At 41.6% G+C, this 19,851-nt stretch overlaps 1 protein-coding gene across 3 annotated transcripts in view; it reads left to right on the forward strand.

Annotated features, from left to right (window-relative positions):
- The window catches only part of LOC149254893 (isoamylase 2, chloroplastic-like), a 542,818-nt gene that overhangs the window by 115,205 nt on the left and 407,762 nt on the right, over nucleotides 1–19,851 (forward strand). For all 3 annotated transcript variants that reach the window (XR_016267196.1, XM_089460267.1, XM_089460266.1), the window contains exons 5-8: nucleotides 2,247–2,329; nucleotides 2,454–2,588; nucleotides 2,793–2,961; nucleotides 3,223–3,324. Coding sequence is in view for 2 of the 3 variants with exons in the window: in XM_089460267.1 (XP_089316393.1) it covers nucleotides 2,247–2,329; nucleotides 2,454–2,588; nucleotides 2,793–2,961; nucleotides 3,223–3,324 (489 nt within the window). In the remaining variant the exon portion in view is untranslated. The remainder of the gene's footprint in view (nucleotides 1–2,246; nucleotides 2,330–2,453; nucleotides 2,589–2,792; nucleotides 2,962–3,222; nucleotides 3,325–19,851) is intronic.

Consider the following 19,851-nt stretch of genomic DNA (forward strand, 5'->3'; position numbering starts at 1 on the left):
TTGTTTCTTTTAGTTGCTGATCTGTAATATGTTGAGCATGCATTGGTGTTTATTTTCAATATTTACTTTGTAAATAACTTGTTAAAGAAAAAATAACAAGTAGGTAGGAATAAATCAGAAAAAGTGCACGAAGGGTTTCTAAACTAAGTAAACTTAGAAACTTCAACAAAAAGGATATACGCTGCCCAAATAGATCCTAGCCGCAGCAAAGTCATGGGTCTTTTGGAGGACCGAGTTGCTGTTAGGAGGGCCGAGGAGCTGGGCTAGAAGGCCGCAATACAAGGTCTACTTCAGCAAAGGAGAGGGGACGTTAAGGTCACCCTTGTGACTGTTTGAAGAGGCAGCAAGGTCTGTGCGAAGGGATGATTAAACCGCAGGCCTGTAAGTATTGTTTTGATGGTCAAAACAGCCCTATACATGGAGCCGTAGGTGTCTCCTCAAACAGCGAGGTCACTTGCCTTGTAAAGAAAGGGAGGCCACATAATTCAAGGTGAGTTATGGCATGATCGTTGGGCTGCTGTAGGTTACAGGAGGATGCCCTAACCAGTGACCAAACTCTGTCCATGAACAGCAGTACAGAGGTATGTATGTTCTCCATTAATGACTTGTGTTGGGTCCATGATTTTGGATCGGTTTGGATGGGATGTGCTTGCAGCCTGTAGTAAACAAAGTGGAGGGGCAGACTTGGTGGTTAGATGCCCTAACCAGTGGCAGCATCTACAGTGATTTATTTTAGACACTTGGAGAATCTGTTAGCAGCCATGTGGAGGGGTTTCTTTGGAGTTGGATACTGCCACATAGGAGCAGCAATGTCACTAACATTGGGACAGCAGTGCTATTAGTATGATGGCATGATGCAATAAGATAGCAGCAAGCATGGTGCTGCAAACTCATTAGGGCAGCAGTAAGGTACAGCATGCCAAATAGGACAGCTAGGCAAGTGTGCTTAGTACAGCATGGTAAATGGGACAGCGAGGCAATGGTGCTTGGTGCAGCAAGCTAGCAAGGCTATGATGTTTGTTGGAGAATAGCAAATGGGACAGCAATATGCCAAACATGGAATGGCAATGTTACTAACAATGGGACAGCAGCAATGACACATGGAACAACTGTGGTAGCATGGTGTAACAATGGCGCATGGGACAGCAGTGGCAGCATAAGGTGCAGCAGTATGATGTGTGCAGCATGGTCATGAGGTCCAGCATAGTGATGATGGGTGCAGCATGGTGCAACACGGTGAGGTGCAACATGGTGCAGCACGGCGAGATGCAGCATGATGACGAGATGCAGCACAATGATAGGTGAAGGAGTCACCTTGGAGAATCAGTTGAAGCAACATGTCTTCAACTGAGTTCAGCCATCTCATGTATCATCTTCTTAGAGATGATCTATGCTCTTATTTAAATAAGTCAAAGTGTTGACCTCTGTTGTAAATGTACTATCTCTCTCTCTTTGCTGAACTATTGAAGAACATATAAGAATAATTGATCAATGGTTTCCCCACATTGGGGTTTGTCCCTGGCTCGCACCACATTGTGTGTCCTCTTGTCTTGGCTTGTTTTCTGTGATCAATGTTTATGTTCTATCTGCAATTTACTTTAATGCTGATGTGATTGCTAATCTGGAAAAGATATTGAGCTAACTGTGAAAATTGAAATAAATTGCTCTAAGCATAGAACATACCTAAAATTAACAACCTCTCTCCAAGGCTTGCCAGATTTTGCGGCAACACTTTCCGCAACCAGTAGTCGTGTGTTGTTTGGAGAACTTGTTACTGTGACATCCCTTTTCAAGACAAGTCATGGATAGGTTAGTAGATGATTTATTATTAAGGTTCTGGTTTGAATAGTTCTGTATGGTTGTTCAAAACTGCTTGCAATGTCTAAGTTGGCTTAATTATCTGTCTAAAGTCTAATTGGTTTTACTTAGATTTCAAAAGGCCTTGGGCGTAGTGTTCTTGATCTTAATATGACTCTCTTTATCAGTAATATTAAGCATATATTTGGAGGATATTGACAATTGCTAATTGCCATGCATGGCATTTACACTTTTTTGATATCCATTAAAATTCAGTTTTATAAGTAGAAGTTTGATGCTGTTGGTTTGAATCCTCTGAAAAAATTGACAGTATTAAGATTGCCAATTGTTACCTCATTTTTGTGTATGGTGTCCCATCTCCTGTAGTTCTATTTTTCTGGTTCTCTGAGTCTTTAAACTTTACAACGCTGATGCTTTGTGGATGGCAGGGTTTATATCTGTCAAATTCTTCAAGATTGGTAGTTCTGGATGCTGCTAGTGTACCTAATGGTACGACATCTGTGACTGTAAAGTAAGTAACATATTCTCTTTAGTAATTTATCTATTGATGAGATCTTTTTTCTTTGAACATAGCATTAAATTCAAATCCTTTCATAATGTCTGAATTTCAGATTGACAATTTCTTTTGACTGCAGTAAACAGAAATTTATGAAAACTCCATTCCAGCAAGATCCTACAGGTTCCCATACCCTGGACTTAGCATTTGATTCAAGCCAAGCGCCTTTATTTCTTACATTTGTATTAAAGTGTTCCAATGATCTTTGGGTCAGGTATACTCCAATGCTGGAGACACCATAATAGGATTTCATACTGTTACACATAGATGCAATTTTTCTATGGCCAGCTAACTCGATCCATGAGTAAAGAGGCAAAAATGCACACTTGATACAGGAAACTTACATAATTTTTTTTTGAGAAATGTTTTGAGCCACGTTAAAGGAAAGAAGATAATAATTTGCTTTGTCTTTTTGTAGGACTCATTTGGGTAAGAATTTTTGTCTGCCTGTTGGTTTTGGTCGAGGAAAACCAGATCCTCTTGGATTTTCAATGGACAGGGATGGATCTGTCAACTTTGCTTTATATTCAAGGAGTGCAGAGAATGTTGTCTTATGCCTCTACAATGCCACAAGCACTGATACTTCTGTGAGTTCATACTGAATTATTAGAGAAGTAATGAATTATCACATGATAAAGTGAATATTTTATTATGAGCATAATTGGAAAATGTGCTTAGGTGGAAATTGGTGTATAAAGATGCTAGAAACATTGAATTTTTGAAATTGGAATACACGTGTGCTATTCATACTCAGAGTATTCCTTCTTTTCAAGTAATTAATCCATTGAAATGTGTTTTGCGTAAATGAATCCAGATAAAGTTTGTAACTAGGAATTTCTGACATGCAGTTAGAGATGGACTTGGATCCTTATATGAACCGGACTGGAGATGTTTGGCATGTTTCATTGGATATGTTGGGGCATTATACACGCTATGGATATCGGTGTAAGGTAAGCAAGGAAGACACATTGCTGAATTAGATGCATTTATGCTCATTGATCCCCTTGACCACTTTTTGCAACCTTTCAATGTGAATAGATTTCATTCTTTCGTGGATAAGCCATATACTTGCATTTTTATAATTCACTATTTTGATGGAAACTTAGATACTTATATTTAAAAACTGATTCCTTAAATTGAAGAGTTCCAGGCAGTCCATAGAATATAGGGAAGTGGCTCCCTGCAACATTTTTATGATTCACTATTTTGATGGAAACTTGATACTTCTATTTAAAAACTGATTCCTTAAATTGAAGAGTTCCAGGCAGTCCATAGAATATAGGGAAGTGGCCCCCTGCAAATGGGTAGTTCAGGCATTTAAATCTTTAGTACTGTTGATTTTTGGTAGCTACGGTTGGTATCAAGTCGGCCTAATTAAAAAGGAATAAAACTAATATTTTTGAAGCTCATGTAGGCTTCAAAAGTCAGGTCGGCCCCACCAGTTGAATGGGTGTGACCCTCGGTCAAAAACCCACTTGATTTGACCACTATATATTTGCATTCGACCTCTTTCATTTAACATCAATTCAGATCATCAAATAGACATCTGTTTTTCTGTTCACATGTGCGAAGGGGAAGGAGAGGAAGGCCGAAGTTTGACCAACCTCATTAGAGAATCTGTTGATCAGAGTTGACCGGTTCTGTTGACCAAGTTTCCTGAGGTCAGTTTAACCGAATTTCAGAGGCCGTTGACAGAGTTTCCCGAGGTAAGTTTGACTGAATTTCAGAGGCTGTTGACCGAGTTTCCTGAGTCAGTTTGACCGAATTACAGAGGCAGTTGACTGAGCTCTGTTATGGGGAGTTTGACCAAGTTGCTAACCAAGGTTTGACCTGTGGAATTTTGTGGTCTGTTTGACCTAATTTGACTTATGAATTTCAGATTTTAAATTTGTTTAACTGAAGAATTTCGCCTAGAAAAGATTGCTGGGTTTTCTCCCTAGTTTGGGTTTCCCAAGAGAAAATTTGTCTCTTTATGTGCTTGGCTGTCTCTTCATGATCCTATTGTCATTATTGCATCACTGTTGAGGTTTTCTATGTATAATTGCTTAATGATGTATGTGACATAAATAAACTTGGTTAAAGAAATCATTGGAATGTAATATGAGTTTAGATTCTAGAAGATCAGATTTCCCTTTGAAAAATCAACATGGTATCAGAGCCTAGGTGAAAGAGCAGCCATTAAAGAGACTAGAAGAAGGCCATGTTACTAAGGATACATAGTAATCTGTCTGCTGGTTAAGGTAAAACCGAGTTTCTATTGTTACTTGGAGGAGGGCCGAAGCTCTAGAAGGGAGGCCAATAGGCATCAGGTCATGAACAGACAGGGCCACAGATGACTGATTTCTAGGCCGCAGGCTGAGAAAGGCCTCAGTTCGAGCTGCAGAGGGCAGAAAGGCCTGAGGGGCGACCTCAGGAGGGTTGAAAGGCCTGAGGGGCGACCTCAGGAGGTCCAAAAGGCCTCAGTAGACTGTGAACAAGGATGAGCTGCCTCACGACTATTGAGAGGCCAGCAAGGCACAAAAGGGGGCTATTGACAGTGAAAGAAGGCTTGAAGGATTTGTATACTATGAGCTCCTAGAAGAACAACCATTAAAAGAGAAGTTCTAGTTTAAGTTTTGTAGCCCTATTTCAGGGCAAAAAGCCTCAGACCAACAAGAGAGAACAAGTTAAAAAAGGTTTTGATTATGTCTTAGGAAGAGAAAGAAGCTGAGTTGATTGTCTAAGATCAGGCTGAAGGAAGACTGTTTTGTATCCGCTGGACTAAAGACGAAGGACTGTCGAATTAATGATCCTGACTAAGAAGTATTTTGTTGGGAAAACTGAGACTCTGTTTGTGTCCTAGAAGAGGGCCGAAACCTCTACTCTGTGAACAAAGCCTGTGGATAGAAGTTGCTGATGATTATTTTGTAAAGGAGGTTTGGTTTGAATAGGTTATTCACCAACTTGACTATTTCCCAATGAAAGTCAAGGAAGCTAGAATGAGAGGGAGAGAGAGCCTCAAGTTCTTAATTCTCAGATTGAGATTCATTGTTTAAAGGAGGATGTTTACAATTGGAGGAGATCTAGGAGCTTCCAAGTTCTAGATCTAGAGTTTGACTGCATGTTTTGAGGGCATCCTAGCATCTAGAGCAATTATCTTTTGATAAAGCACCCGGATTTGTGTCAAAGCAATACCATTGATTGCAGAGTGACAATGGCATTTTCATAGTTGTGGTTGTTGTTTGCACATATATTGAGGATCGGTTGATGAAGAAAGTTCGTTTGGAGGATTTTATGGAGGACATTCGAATGCCATGCTCTTGTTCTGTGTGAGTTTCTAGAGCATTCTCACCTTTCCTTAATTAATTGCTATTAATTAACTAGTTTTCCTAAGTTAGACTTAGGAAAAATTCAAATGATGTTTAATTCATTTAATTAAGGTGTTTTGCAAGCTCATCTCGCGAAACCTTTTCTAGGTTTTGAAGATCTCGTGTTCTTAACCTCTCTAACACAAATCGAGACTAGAACACCTGTCTGATGCTACAAAAACTAACACTCCCTCTTAGTTAGGAAGGTGTTCTTCTGTCTTTCTCCCATAAGATCTTCGATTCTTCCCTTATGCTGTTGATGCTTGACATCTGCAACAATCTGTCACTGTCCTGTGCTACTTGCACTGCTGCTAACTCTGTTCTGTGCTGCAACTGCTCTTATGCTATTGTTGTTGCTGCAACTATTGCAACTGAGAACCAAATCCCAACAACTGCCTTAGCAACTATCCACCGAGTCTCTGACTGCAACTAGCTCTGCTCTGTTTGCTGAGTAATTGTCTGCACCCAACGGTCATTGCACCCCTCAATAACTAATTGCTACTAGTTCTGCAACTGTTGCTCAGAATTTGACTACGCCTGCTGAATAATACGATCCAACAACTACTGAAAACTGTGGACCCTGATGATCCTACTAGAACAATTGGAACTGATCTCCTTGTTGCTTCTGCATTGGGTCTTGCCCATCTGGCACACTCAAGTTTCATACTCCTGGATTTGGCGCCGCACCATCTCCTTTCAGTTCTAGTCCCTAGCTGGAACCCTTCTTTGCTTTGCAACCAAGATTGGATAACTCATACTTCCTCCGACACCCGTCTCCAACAATTGGAAGTCAATCTGTTGCCCAGATCTCCATTTTGTCTAACTCGTATGACCTCCTTTGGCAATCTTGTACATCCATATCTGGAAAGCTGCAAAATCCGCGAAACTCAAATAAACTGGAGACTGGATCTGGAAATCTCCTTCTGTTAAAATTGGCAACTAGGGCCAAACTCCATGTGGGTCATCTTATTAATGGAAGTTGATATTTTTCTTGGATCCCTCTCATCGAGAGGTGTAGGATTGATCTAAAGATCATTCGATTCTGATAAGTATTCATGGAGATATGAATTTATTTGTGTTGTGGGACAATTCGTTAAGGTCGGCCAACAACCAAATAAACCCCACTTGTGCTCAACGTTTTAGTATAAATAGAGGTGGCCTTCAAGTCATTTCAACACACTTGGGATCTCTTCCTCTCTACTTATCTTTAGGTTTTAGTAGGAGGAGAGATCCTAAGGGATAAAGCTGCCCTAATCTAGAGGGCAGAAGCCGGAACTGTCGAGAAAAGCCAGAACTGCCGGAACTATTGGGAAAAGCCGGAACTGCCGGGAAAAGCTGGAATTGCCAGAACCGTTGGGAACTACGGGAACTACCGGGAAAAGCCGGAAATGCTGGAACTGTCGAGAATAGCTGGAATTGTCGGAACCGCCGGGAATAGCCAGAATTGTCGGAACTGCTGGGAATAGCCAGAATTGCCGGAACTGTCGGGAATAGCCGGAACTGCCGGGAATAGCTGGAATTTCTAGAACAACCGGGAAAGCTAACACAGAGGGCAGAAGTCGGAACTGCCGGGAAAAGTCGGAACTGCCAGAATTGCCGGGAATAGTCGGAATTGCCGGAACTGTCGGGAATAGCCGAAATTTCCGGAACAGGCAGAGCATCTGTTTCCGAAGGAGAGCAGCATGCAAGGGACTACTAACTAACATTGGGACAGTGGTATTGTACTTAGCAGCAAATACCCCAAGCATGCAATGTTACAGCTAGCATGCAAGGGACAAGTAGCATGCAACAACAAGCATGCAAAGGACAACAAGCATGCTAGGGACAACAAGCAAGCTAGGGACAACAAGCAAGCAAGATGCAGCCAACACATAGGTCAGTATGGTAACATGGTGTAGCAATGGCACATAATGCAGTGTAGTGATGGGTACAGTCACGATTAATGAAGCATGATGAGATGCAGCATAGTGATGATGGGTGCAGCATGGTGAGGTGCAGCATGATGACGAAATGCAACACAACGATAGGTGAAGGAGTCACCTTGGAGAATCAGTTGAAGCAACAGGTCTTCAACTGATCTCATGTATCATCTTCTTAGAGATGATCTATGCTCTTATCTAGATAAGTCAAAGTGTTGACTTCTATTGTAAACGTACTATCTCTCTCTCTTTGCTGAACTATTGAAGAACATATAAGAAGAATTGATCAAGGGTTTCCCCACATTGGGGTTTTTCCCTGGCTAGCGCCACATCTTGTGTCCTCTTGTCTTGGCTTGTCTTTTGCTATTTATGCTTATGTTCTATCTGCAGTTTACTTTAATGCTGATGTGATTGCCAATCTGGATATTGAGCTAACTGTGAAAATTGAAATAAATTGCTCTAAGCATAGAACATACCTAAAATTTAACACCTTCTATTTCCCTGCTCGACCTTCTTTTTGCTAATCGCAGTTCCTTAGTAATTTGCAAATTTTCTATTGATTGCCTCAGGATGTCTCTTCTCCGGTATTCACTCTACCTACTACTCCAACTGGGCAACTCGCACAACCTTCCATAAGTTCTTCGAAATTTGTTACACGTTCTGCTGCTCCTGAAGCTCGCATTGGTTGGCTGGAAAAATGCTACAACCTACTGCAACTGGAAATCACAGATCTCATCTTGAAAGTTTGATGTGGAAACCCTTTGAGAAATTTTGGAAATTCCTCTTGGTGTGCTTTTCTCTTCCATCCAACGCTGATCTACTATTGCGAAATCTGCTGCAAAATCACTGCGCCCATATCTGCTCAACGAAATCTCTGAGATGCTCACTGGAACTGCTACCTGACAACACCATTGCCTGCAAATCCCTGCAATTGAGGTTCTTCGATTTTTCTGCTACTTGCAAACTGAAAATCAAACCCCTGTTTTGCAAATTCTCACTCCTGGCTAGCCTTTGCGCAAATCTGGATGAAATTCCCTTAGATCTTCCTCTGAAATGCAAAATTTTCTCCCTCTTCCCTATTGAGCTCTTGATCTCATCAACAATGCTCTGATACCATGTGAAAATTCCTTGAAATGCAAGAACTGGAATTTATTCTTCTAACTGATTAATTATGCAATTTGTTTTGTTACGGTAAGATAATGTAAATCACACTGCAATTTCTTCAAAATAAAATATTTGGGAAAATAAGCTGGAAATTGAGAAAATAGAGCATACACAAAATAAAAATTGACACCGTTACTTTTGGACAAAAGTCATCGGAAAAATCCAATTGGGAAAACGGTGCAGTAGATGAGGGTTTATTTTTATTATGCAGCAGCAAAATGTGAATACATTATGTGAATGCCCAAACTGATAATCCTCCAACAAAATAATCCGACCAAATAATTTTGGAGAGGATTTGTTCCTTCTGCAAATTATCTCGGCCTCCCACTGACCTGCTCAAACCCCACTGAGAAACTCGACCTCTAGGAATTCACATTACATGGCCTGGGAAAATCGTACGACTTGCTAGCTATTTGCAAATGAGCCGTCGTACCTCCCTTTGCTATTGGAAGAAATTCACCTGGCCTTCTGGAGCTCGATCTGACCTCCAACAACACTGCAAATCCTCTTCTGGCAACTCGCATTGGGTTTTTGGCTACTCGCACTGGCTATTTAGCCTTCCTGCAAAAATATTTCAGCCTTCCTGCTCTGTTGTTGGGAATCTTTGCTGGAATACTCTGCTCCTGCTCCCTTTATCTCACTTCTGCATTCCTTCTGGCTCGAATTCTTCTTCCTTACTTTGCCTTTGCAGCTAGATAGCTCAATCTGCCAAGGAACTCACTCTCCCCGTGTCTCTTGTATTTCTATCTTCATCCCCATTGACTTGCTCTTATAATGTCTCGTTGGTGAACTAACGACCATGATTAGATCTCCATCAACGACTAAGATCATCTCAAACTTAATCTGTGTGAATTTCTAGAGCATTCTCAACTTTCCTTAATTAATTACTATTAATTAACTAGTTTTTCTAAGGCATTTCACAAGCTTATCTCGCGAAACCTTTTCTTGGTTTTGAAGATCTCGTGTTCTTAGCCTCTGACACAAATCGAGACTAGAACACTTGTTTGATACTACAAAAACAAACAGTCTACTGTTGACGTTATGTTGTAGAACACTGACCTAAATCCGATCCCTTAAGAAAGGAAATTCAAATTCAGAAACTGATATCATGGAGTATTTCTTATGGCATTCCTGTGGCAACATTCGAACTAAGGGTTGGAGATATTTGAGGCAACGTAGTATGTCGTTCGATCAAGTCGTAAGCAACGAAGTCAATGATTAAGTCCTGGTGCCATGAAGGTCACACTGTTCTGTGTATATTGGTTTAACTTCGTGAGTTTAAGAAAAATGACATATCCACAGTCATGATCCTTGGTACAATAGAACTGTCATAATTGAAGCACAAAAACCTATCTCCAAATGCCATGAGCTTATGCTTGAAAGGTAGTGCAATTAGAGCAATGTGCTGTTAGATCATAGTTGTCGTTAAATTTCCATGAAAATTCTACAACTGCTTAGTTGAACGATCTAAAACTAACTTTCTTTCATCAAGACATAGAATTTCTTAACACTTATAAGCAATGGAATAAACACAAAGATAAAAACACAGTCACACAATTTACACTATAATTTTTCTTGGGAAACCCAACTGGGAAATCCCTCTTCTTTGTTGTAGTATTTTATTGATAAAACTTGAGCATGAAATCTCTTACAAGGCAATCTGAGAACAACCTTGTTCCCTACAAAACACTTGGTTCCAACTCCTAAACCTTGCACACCAGCAACCCTATTTCCTAGTGCACTAGGGCCTAAATCCGTGTGCACAAAAACTCCTATTTTGTAGCACAACAGGCCCATATTTCTCTGCGCACCAAGTCTCCTACTATGTAGGACGCAACTCCTAAATCTATGCAGAAATCAACTCAATAACTTGTGCGTTCTTGCTCCTCAAGCCCACACACACCACAAGCAAAGAGGTCTCTCTCTCACTAACTCGTGAGGCTTGCTTTGTCTCACAACCTTGTGCACAAAACAATATTGAATACATGTGCCTTCATCCTCCTTTTATTGATTTGATCCATGCTAAAATTGGCAAGTCACAAATTTAGAATTGGAGGTTAACAATTTAACTAAGTCGAACTAGTTCTTGTCTCTCCAATCATAACTTGGAGTTACAACTCGTGTTTCCTTTAATCAAGGACTGAAGCTCCACTCATCCTATTCTAAATTTGTAACTTCCACTCGATCTGTAGTCGAGTTGAAGAAGGTCCACCTAACTAGTCCTCTAACACTAAGCATGAATTCGTCCATGGTCAAAGGAAAGACAAACTCGATTTTTCTGGCTAAGGCACGGGCTAGAGAAGACCTTCTCTTGCTACACTTTTCAACACTCCCCCTTACCGAGGAAGGTACTTCTGGAAGAACCTTGTCCACCTGGATCTGTCTTCAACACTACCACATTCTTTGCTGCTGCAACTGCTCCCTCTGAACTAGAAGACTTCCTTGCTTCCTGATGTGGAATCTGATCTGAAGACTTTTTCTTTCCAACCATGCTATGCGAGTCTATCATCTCAGTCATAAGTGTCATGTACCCCGTGTATTTCGGTGGTTGCTTCTTCTGGCTTAAAGTGATACTGGAAGATCCAACTCTCTCTTGATCTCCCTTAAGCAACTCTTATGCCCACTTGGCTCGAACTCTTCCTATATTGGGAGTCACTGAATGAGTGGCTGCCTTCACTCATCCTGGGCTAAGCTCCTCACCATCCTGTTGGGTAGCCCAATTGCCAACTAGCCGAGACGCAAACTAAGATACTGGCTGAAACTCCATCTTGAGAGCTCTATCCAACTCTAACTCAACCCTCACTTTTCTAATCTGCACACTTCTTGCCTTGCTGCTCAAGGCTACGCCTGTCTCAACCTGTAGTAGGTAAATGTTCTTCCTTTTGTTAATTTTCCACCGTTTTATGCTAGTACAATCACTTAGCCCAATTCTTTTCTTCAATTAGCAATCACTTTTAGTTTTAAATAAATTCAATCTTCCAATAACAATGAGCAATTGTAGATAGAACAGTAATTCGAATGCAATAGAAGACAGTCAAGAACAATGACAAGAGACACAAGGTTTGGTCAAAGACTGGGGAAAAACCCCACAAGAGGGAAAACCCTTTCAAAGTTCTTCTATTGGATTGTCATCAAATGTTCAGCAGAGAAGTACAATGTTTTAATTCAACAAGAATGAGTCAAAGGTCAACAATTTTGAGTATCCAACAATTCACTAACCAATATCCAAGAGATGAGCCCAAAAGTCAAAATTGGTCAACAAGTCAAATTTGCAATTTCTATCAAAGTAAACAACAACCAAAGATTCCCTAACCAGAGTTGAAGTCAACGGTCAAACAACCTCCAAAAGAGCTCGGTCAATAGTGAAATGTTGCGGCCTCCTTTGCTAGTCAAAGTCAAGTCAAAACAGTCCCAAAAAGATGCCTCCAAATCTGGTCAAAGTCAAAGTCAATCCTGCTAAAACCCTAGATGTAGACTTGCGGTTAATGTGGGTCAATGTTCCCAGAAAAAATTCATCCTCTTAGCCAAAGATTTCTGCCTCCAAAACAGATCCAAATTTTCAAGTCAAAATGAGTCAAACCAAGCCCAATCTCCAAAAAGTCAATGCTAGTCAAAGTCCAAGATAGAAGTAGAATTTGACCTAATAAGGAATCTTCTCTCTCCTTCACAAATGTGAAGATAGACCTACAATTTCAAACTTGTACAAACCAATAAATGAATAGAAGATGTGTTGATGTGATGCTCCAAAGTGATGTGACAAATGATGTATTTATATGCTTCTTAGGTGGTCAAATTAGCTTGCCCAGAGCAACTTGTACTTTTGTGTACCTGTGGGTGAAAATTAAATTTTTTCCTTGAGCAATCTAAATTCTTCCAAGGGCTAGGAGGGGTCTTTCTTGATGAGGAAAGTTGTCCAAAGGAGGGAGTTTATCTCTGAGCTGCCAAATTATCACCTTACACCTATCTGCTTCTTACATTCAGAAGCTAGGTGCTGGAGGTAAGCCTTGCCTCTGCTGCAGATGACATCATAACCCTTGTCCTCAAGGGTAGCTACTAAAACAAGAATTTGCTTAAGGCCTGGAACATAGAGGACATCTCTGAGATGAGGAGAATTACCTGACTCCCTCTGAAGATTGACAGTACCAACTCCTCTAGCTGCATACGTACCATGATTTCCTAGCTCAATCTGAAACTGCATGTCCTTCTCCTTCAGGTGGCTGAAATACTTCTTGTTCCCAGTCATGTGGAAGGACCCTCTTGAATCAATATACTAAACACTGCTGTCTGTTGAGCTTGCCATGCAAGCAATCAATGAGAAATCTTTCTCGAACTGGGCAGAAAATGCATCTACCTCTGCTGATGCAACTACTTGATCCTTCTTGGACTCCTTTCGATTTGGACACTTACTAGCATAGTGCCCAAACTCATGCCAATGGAAGCACTTGATCGTGCTTAGATCCTTCTTCTACTTCTTGCCCTTATGACTGGACTCGACCTCTCCTTGGCCTGTCTTGCCCTTGGCTCTACTGCCTTTGCCTTCTAGGCCAAAGTTCTCCTCTTCCTCTATCTTCATCGATCTACCATCTCTCGTTCCTCTCCGAATTTCATCTTGAACGCAATCGCTCCAAAACCTTTCCCAACTGGGAAAATTTTCCTTGCCACCCACTACATCTTGGAAGCCATACTAAGACTTATGGAGTCCCAGAAGCGCAAGAATCACAAGGTTTTTTTCTGTTGTTGTCTCACCCACATCACCTAGCTTATCTCGAATCTGAGTGAACTTTGAAAGATATGTGTCGACGGGCTCATCTTTGCTCAACTGAGCTAGCTTCCTGACATCACTGGAACTCTGATACAAATCTAAGATGGGTTTAAACATCTCAAACATTGTCTTCTTCTCATGGAGATGAGGAATAATATGGTCTCTGACCCTCTCTAGAATGATCCTCCTTGCCTTGGTGTCATTATTAGTATACTGGGCGAACTTTTGGGGATCTTGAGGTGGCACTGTAGCCTACTTGATAAACTCTCCCACCCCATTGTCTCCCAACACTCCTGTGATTCACTCCTTCCATGCACAATGTTTCGAGGCTCCCTCTAAGCTGTGATCTGATCTTAGTCCTAGGAACACCATACTGCTATCCAAGGAACTGCTCTTCAAAACTCACAAACTGATCTCTATTCTTCACAAACTGATCTCTGTTCTTCACAAATTGATTTCTGCATGCAGGTGAAGCGACAAAATTTGTAGCTTGTTGACTTAAATGTAAAAATACACGAGGTATTTTGTAATAATAATTTATTATACATATAAAATGTATATGTCATTATGAATGTTACAATGAGGACCCATATATATACTAGGTAGGTGTCCCTTCATGTTAAGTTATGGTATGTTCTATGCTTATAACAGTTTACTTCTTTTTCTTATTATATTCCACCGAATAGCAATCACATGTACATAAAGTAAAGTGCAGATAGAACATTAAACGATCGACAGAAAACAAGCCAAGACAAGAGACACAAGATGTGGCGGCTAGCCAGGGACAAACCCCACAATGTGTGGGGAAACCCTTTGATCAAATCTTCTTTTATCTTCAATAATTCAGCAGAGAGAAATAGTACAATAAATCTGATTCATATCAGCAGTAGCAAACCCTAGATCAGTAGCATCAGCATTAGCGGCTTCATTATCAAACTAGGGCAGACCATATCTCACAAACCGACAGTCGGATTGACTTCATTCCACCACCAAAAGTTTCGACTTCCAGAGGAGGTTCAGATGAACCTACAACGCAGTTCAGATGAGGAGATCTTCTAGGCCACGCAAGTCAATCTTTACTTCTGCAGTTGCAGCTTCAGTTTCAGCAATTTCCGACTTCAAACTAGGGCAGTCGATATCTTGTAAACCGTTCGTCAGATTGACTTCATTCCACCACCAAAAGTTGCGGCTTTCAAAGGAGGTTCAGATGAACCTACAGCGCAGTTCCAAAGAGGAGATCTTCTAGGCCACGCAAGTCAATCTTTACTTCTGTAGTTGCAGCTTCAGTTTCAGCAGTTTCCGGCTTCAAACTAAGGCAGTCGATATCTTGCAAACCGTTTGTCGGATTGACTTCATTCCACCACCAAAAGTTGCGGTTTTCAAAGGAGGTTCAGATGAACCTACAACGCAGTTCCAAAGAGGAGATCTTCTAGGCCACGCAAGTCAATCTTTACTTCTGCAGTTGCAGCTTCAAATTCAACAGCTTCCGGCTTCACATGTGTGAGAGAGAGAGACCCATTTCAGCGCAGTAGAGAAGAGACTCATATCTGCGCAGTAGAGAGAGAGAGATGTGATGAGATGAGTGAGTCCAAATGAGGAAAAGTCCTCTTATATTTATACACAACGTTGGTGGGTGAATAGATGCGACTGTTGGGCTTCTGAGCCTGCATGAGTTGTAGGTCGGCTTGATAATAATTCCATAATCAAAATAAATTCATATCTCCATGAATACTTATCGGAATCGGATGATCTTTATATCAATCCTACGCCTCTCGACGAGAGGAATCTAATAAAAATATTATCAGCCATGAATAAGATGACCCACATGAAGTTTTGCCCTGGTTGCCAATTTTAACACTCCCTCTCAACCATGGAGAACTTCATCTGCAATCTGTCTATCGGTCGTTACTGTTCATCCATCAAATGCATTGCCCTGTACAGCCTGACCCTTGCCCTGCTCTGCTCTATTCTTCCTGTTCTGCTTTGTCTTGTTCTGCCCTGCACTGATCTGTACTGTTTTGCTCTGTTCTGCTCTGCTCTTGCATTGTTCTGTTCTGCTATGCTTTTGTCCGAATTATGAAGAAGAAGAAATGATCGAGGATGTGTCATACTGACTCAAAGTCAGTCGCAGAGTATGTACCACTGGTCCCAGACCAGTCTCAACCAACCCAAAGTCAGCGTCATAGTGAGTACAAATCCAATGGTCCCAGACCAATATCATCCTCCACTGGCTCAAAGTCAGTCTCAGAGTATGTACCACTGATCCCAGACCAGTCTCAACCGACCCGAAGTCAGCGTCATAGTATGGTACAACTCCTACCACTGGTCCCAGACCAGTATCATTGATCCCAGATCAATGGAGGTCATCCTAGCGTAGGGAGTACGGTAGTTACAACGATGCGTCCATCGATACTACTATGGTCCCTAACTTCATTTCCCTGCTCATTGATCAGATGAGAGGTACTTCCCATGAGTCCCAGACTGCATGGGTAGGATCCCTCGACAGGAGAACTAATCAATCCTGTCCTCACAGGAGAACACATCAATCCTGCTACAATTGCCATGGAGAACACATCAATCCAGGCCTCACAGGAGAACACATCAATCCTGCTACAATTTCCATGGAGAACACATCAATCCAGGCCTCACAGGAGAACTCATCAATCCTGCTACACAGGAGAGCGAATCATCCTGTTCCACAAGAGAGCGAATCATCTTGTTCCAGTGTGCACCACCAGGGGAGGGTGAGTCACCCTATGGTCATATGTTGCTCCAGTAAGAATTGCAAGCCCCCAGAGCTCCCAGAGCTCAATTTATGCAACATGCAGGACCCTTTTACAAGGGTCACTCGACGACTCCAAGTCGTATGGGAAAATCACAGATTTGATCTTTCCCCGGGGCTTTGTCAAAATGTCGGTGACTTGTACATCAGTCCCAATGCGATGGAGCCTCCTTGCTCATCGACTTACCATATCCCAGATAAGGCAGTATCTGATGTCTATCTACTGGAGCAATCTTCAAATACGGGATTCCTTAATAATCGAATCCCACCTCTGGTTGTCACAGAGAAACACAGTGGAATCCAATGTAAATCCAAACAGCTCACTGAAGAGCTTTCGCAACCAGACTGCCTCACATGAGGTTATGCTAGCAACAATATATCCTGCTTCGGCGGTGCTCAAAGCCACCGACTTCTGCTTCCTGCTCATCCAGGATATCGAAGCAGATCCCAATGTGAAACAGCACCCGGAAGTGCTCTTACGGTCCACCACACTGCCTGCCCAATCAACATCAGTATATCCAAGTAGTCTCACATCTCCGGCAGTGTATCTTAATCCATGAGAGATTGTGTCCTGAAGACATCTCAGAAGATTCCTGGCATCAATCCAGTGAGGCTCAACCAAATATGAGCTCACAATGCTAACTGAAAAAATATGTTCGGACGGAGGTTCACCAAGAACATCAATGCGAATGAGTTTATGAAACTCAGAGGCATTTCCCAAATCTGGTCCGACATCACTACCATATAACTTCTAAAAGTTAAGATCCTCAAGGTAGTCACAGGCTTGCAGTCCATCATACCAAATCTTTCCAATATCTTTACCACATATTTCCCTTGAGATAAGAAAATTTCCCTTGGCTTTTGCCATACTTCAAGTCCTAGGAAGTAGTGCATCAGTCCTAGGTCTTTCATTTCAAATTCAGAGGCTAGCTCCCTCTTACATTTGTGAATGAGAGGGTCTGCACCTGTTAGAAAGAGGTCATCCACATACAATACCAGTATGAGAGGCTTGTCATCTTCAACCTTAAAGTAAAGGTTAGGATCAACTTCACTCCTAGTGAATCCCAACTTCATCAAGTAGCTATCGATCCTCTCATACCATGCTCGGGGTGCTTGCTTCAGCCCATAGAGAGCTTTCTTCAACCTGCATACATGAGATTTTCGATCATAAATCTCAAATCCTCAGGTTGCTCCACGTAGACCTCTTCTTTGATCGAGCCATGCAAGAACGCAGTCTTGACATCCATCTGATGTAGGTTCCATCCTTGTGAAGCGGCAAGGGCTATGATCGAGCGGATGGTCGTATATCTGGCAATAGGTGCAAATATCTCATCATAGTCTATACCTTCCTTTTGGGAGAAACCTCGAGCAACAAAACGAGCCTTATACTTTTCCGTGCTTCCATCTGCTGCATGCTTTATCTTGTAAAGCCATTTGGAAGTAACAACAGTCTTGTCCAGGGTCTGGGAACTACTTCCCAGACATCATTCTCCATAATAGACTCATATTCTACGGTCATAGCATCCTTCCATACTTGATGCTTGACGGCATCTGAGAATGACGAAGGCTCATTTTGTATGATCGTGCTCATGATGGTCAGGTATCCTTGATACCTATTAAGTTTCTTACTTTGACGGAAGGTTCCTCAGGGTGCAGCATGTCCTTTAGCATCATCAAGTATCCCCCTAAGCCATGAAGGCCTCTTCCTAGAAGAGGAAGGCTCATGTGGATGAGAATCTATCAGATCCATGGGTTCTTCTACATCAGGCATTGATTCATCATCCTTTTCTTTCGGTTCCCTGGTGTCGGCTTCTTGAGAGCTCCTCAAAGTCGGAAGATTGATCACCTTGCTGAGAGCCATATCTTCGTAAAAGGTGACATCATGACTAATTATGACTTCCCTTTGACTGGCTACATAGATTCTATAGCCTTTAGTATTTTCACCATAGCCCACGAAAATTCCCTTCTTTCCAGATGCTCCCAATTTATTTCTTTTCTCTTTCGGCACATGAAAGTATACAGGGCTTCCAAAAATTTTAAAATGAGAAACATCAGGTTTCTTACCGGTGAATTTTTCTTCAGGAGTCTTGGAACCCAATGCTTGATGAGAGCATCGATTTTGTACATATACGACGGTGATTGTAGTTTCAGCCCATAGAAACTTTGGAAGTCTTTGATCATGTAGCATGGCCTGGACAGCTTCCATCATCGTGTGGTTCTTCCTTCCCACCACACCATTCTGCTCAGGAGTATGTGGTGTAGTAGTCTCCCTCTTAATGCCAACCTCAGGTATGCCTGAGTAAACCAATTGTAATATATCGGAGGTCTTGCTTTGGCTTGAGGGGAATGGTCCCCTTTTGAGCTTTCCTTTGGCACATCCTGGACATACACCTTCTTTCTCTACTTGGAATTCGGGCATCCCTGTTACCATCTGTCTTACATCGGGTAGAGCTTTGTAATGAAGGTGGGCAAACCTCTGATGCCAAAGTTCGGACTAAAGAGTTGTGTCACAAGACATGACACCTAGCATGTCACAAGACATGACACCTAGCAGACTTCCATCGACCTGATATAATGAATCAACACTAAACCCAAGAGTAAAGGCATATTTAACATTATTTTTCCATATACGTACCTTGCCATTGCTGAAGGTTACCTTGTAGCCTTTGTCTTCCGTTGCTGAGATGGATACTAGGTTCTTTTTGAGGTCAGGTGCATTTAATACATCCTGGAATTTCTAGCCTTCTTGAATGGTTGTCCTCTTCCTTGATTCCCAGCTCTCCTCTTACCTTTGCTGTTGAATTTGTCATTCCTTTGATTGCCATCAGAGGGATTTTGATCATCGTCCTAGAGTGAGTCCTTTCTATCAGGGCACTCCCTTGCATAGTGACTTGCTTTATCGCAAACGTAACATCGTCATTTCCAACCTTTCCTTTTGATTTAGTCCCGGAATTATTTCTTTTCTTTGCATGAAAAGAAAAGGTAGCAGGAGGACCTTTAGGCATGGGCATTTCTTACACTTCTTCCCTTGTTTCTTCTTGAATGCATCTAGCCATTAATTCCTCGAAACCAGGAATTACATTATAGTTCAGAAGAGTAGTCCTGAACACATACCATTCAGATGGTAATCCTTCAAGAGTTGTGAGTGCCATTTCTCTGTCAGTAATAGTTTCCCCAATAGATAGGAGATCGTTCTTGATCTCGGTGATTCTTAAGAAGTATGCTTGTATACTTTCATCTTTACCCTTCTTGATTTCCCTAAGCTTATTTCTAAGAAACAAAACTTGATTTGCATCATTAACTTTAAATAAACTCACCAGTCTGTTGTAGATTTCCTTGGAGGTGTCTAGATCAGAGATGTAGGCCACCAAGCGCTTGTTGATAGAGTCCCGGATGATCTTCTTTGTTTTGACTTCTCCATTTTTCCATTTGTTCCAGGCAGCAGCAGATGCATTTGATGAAGGCTCAACAATATTGCCTCTTACATGGTCCAGCACTCCTTG

Source organism: Pinus tabuliformis, chromosome 7 (genome assembly GCF_031772625.1).
Source record: "Pinus tabuliformis cultivar Carrire ecotype Pingquan chromosome 7, CPIR1, whole genome shotgun sequence".
NCBI lineage: Eukaryota > Viridiplantae > Streptophyta > Pinopsida > Pinales > Pinaceae > Pinus > Pinus tabuliformis.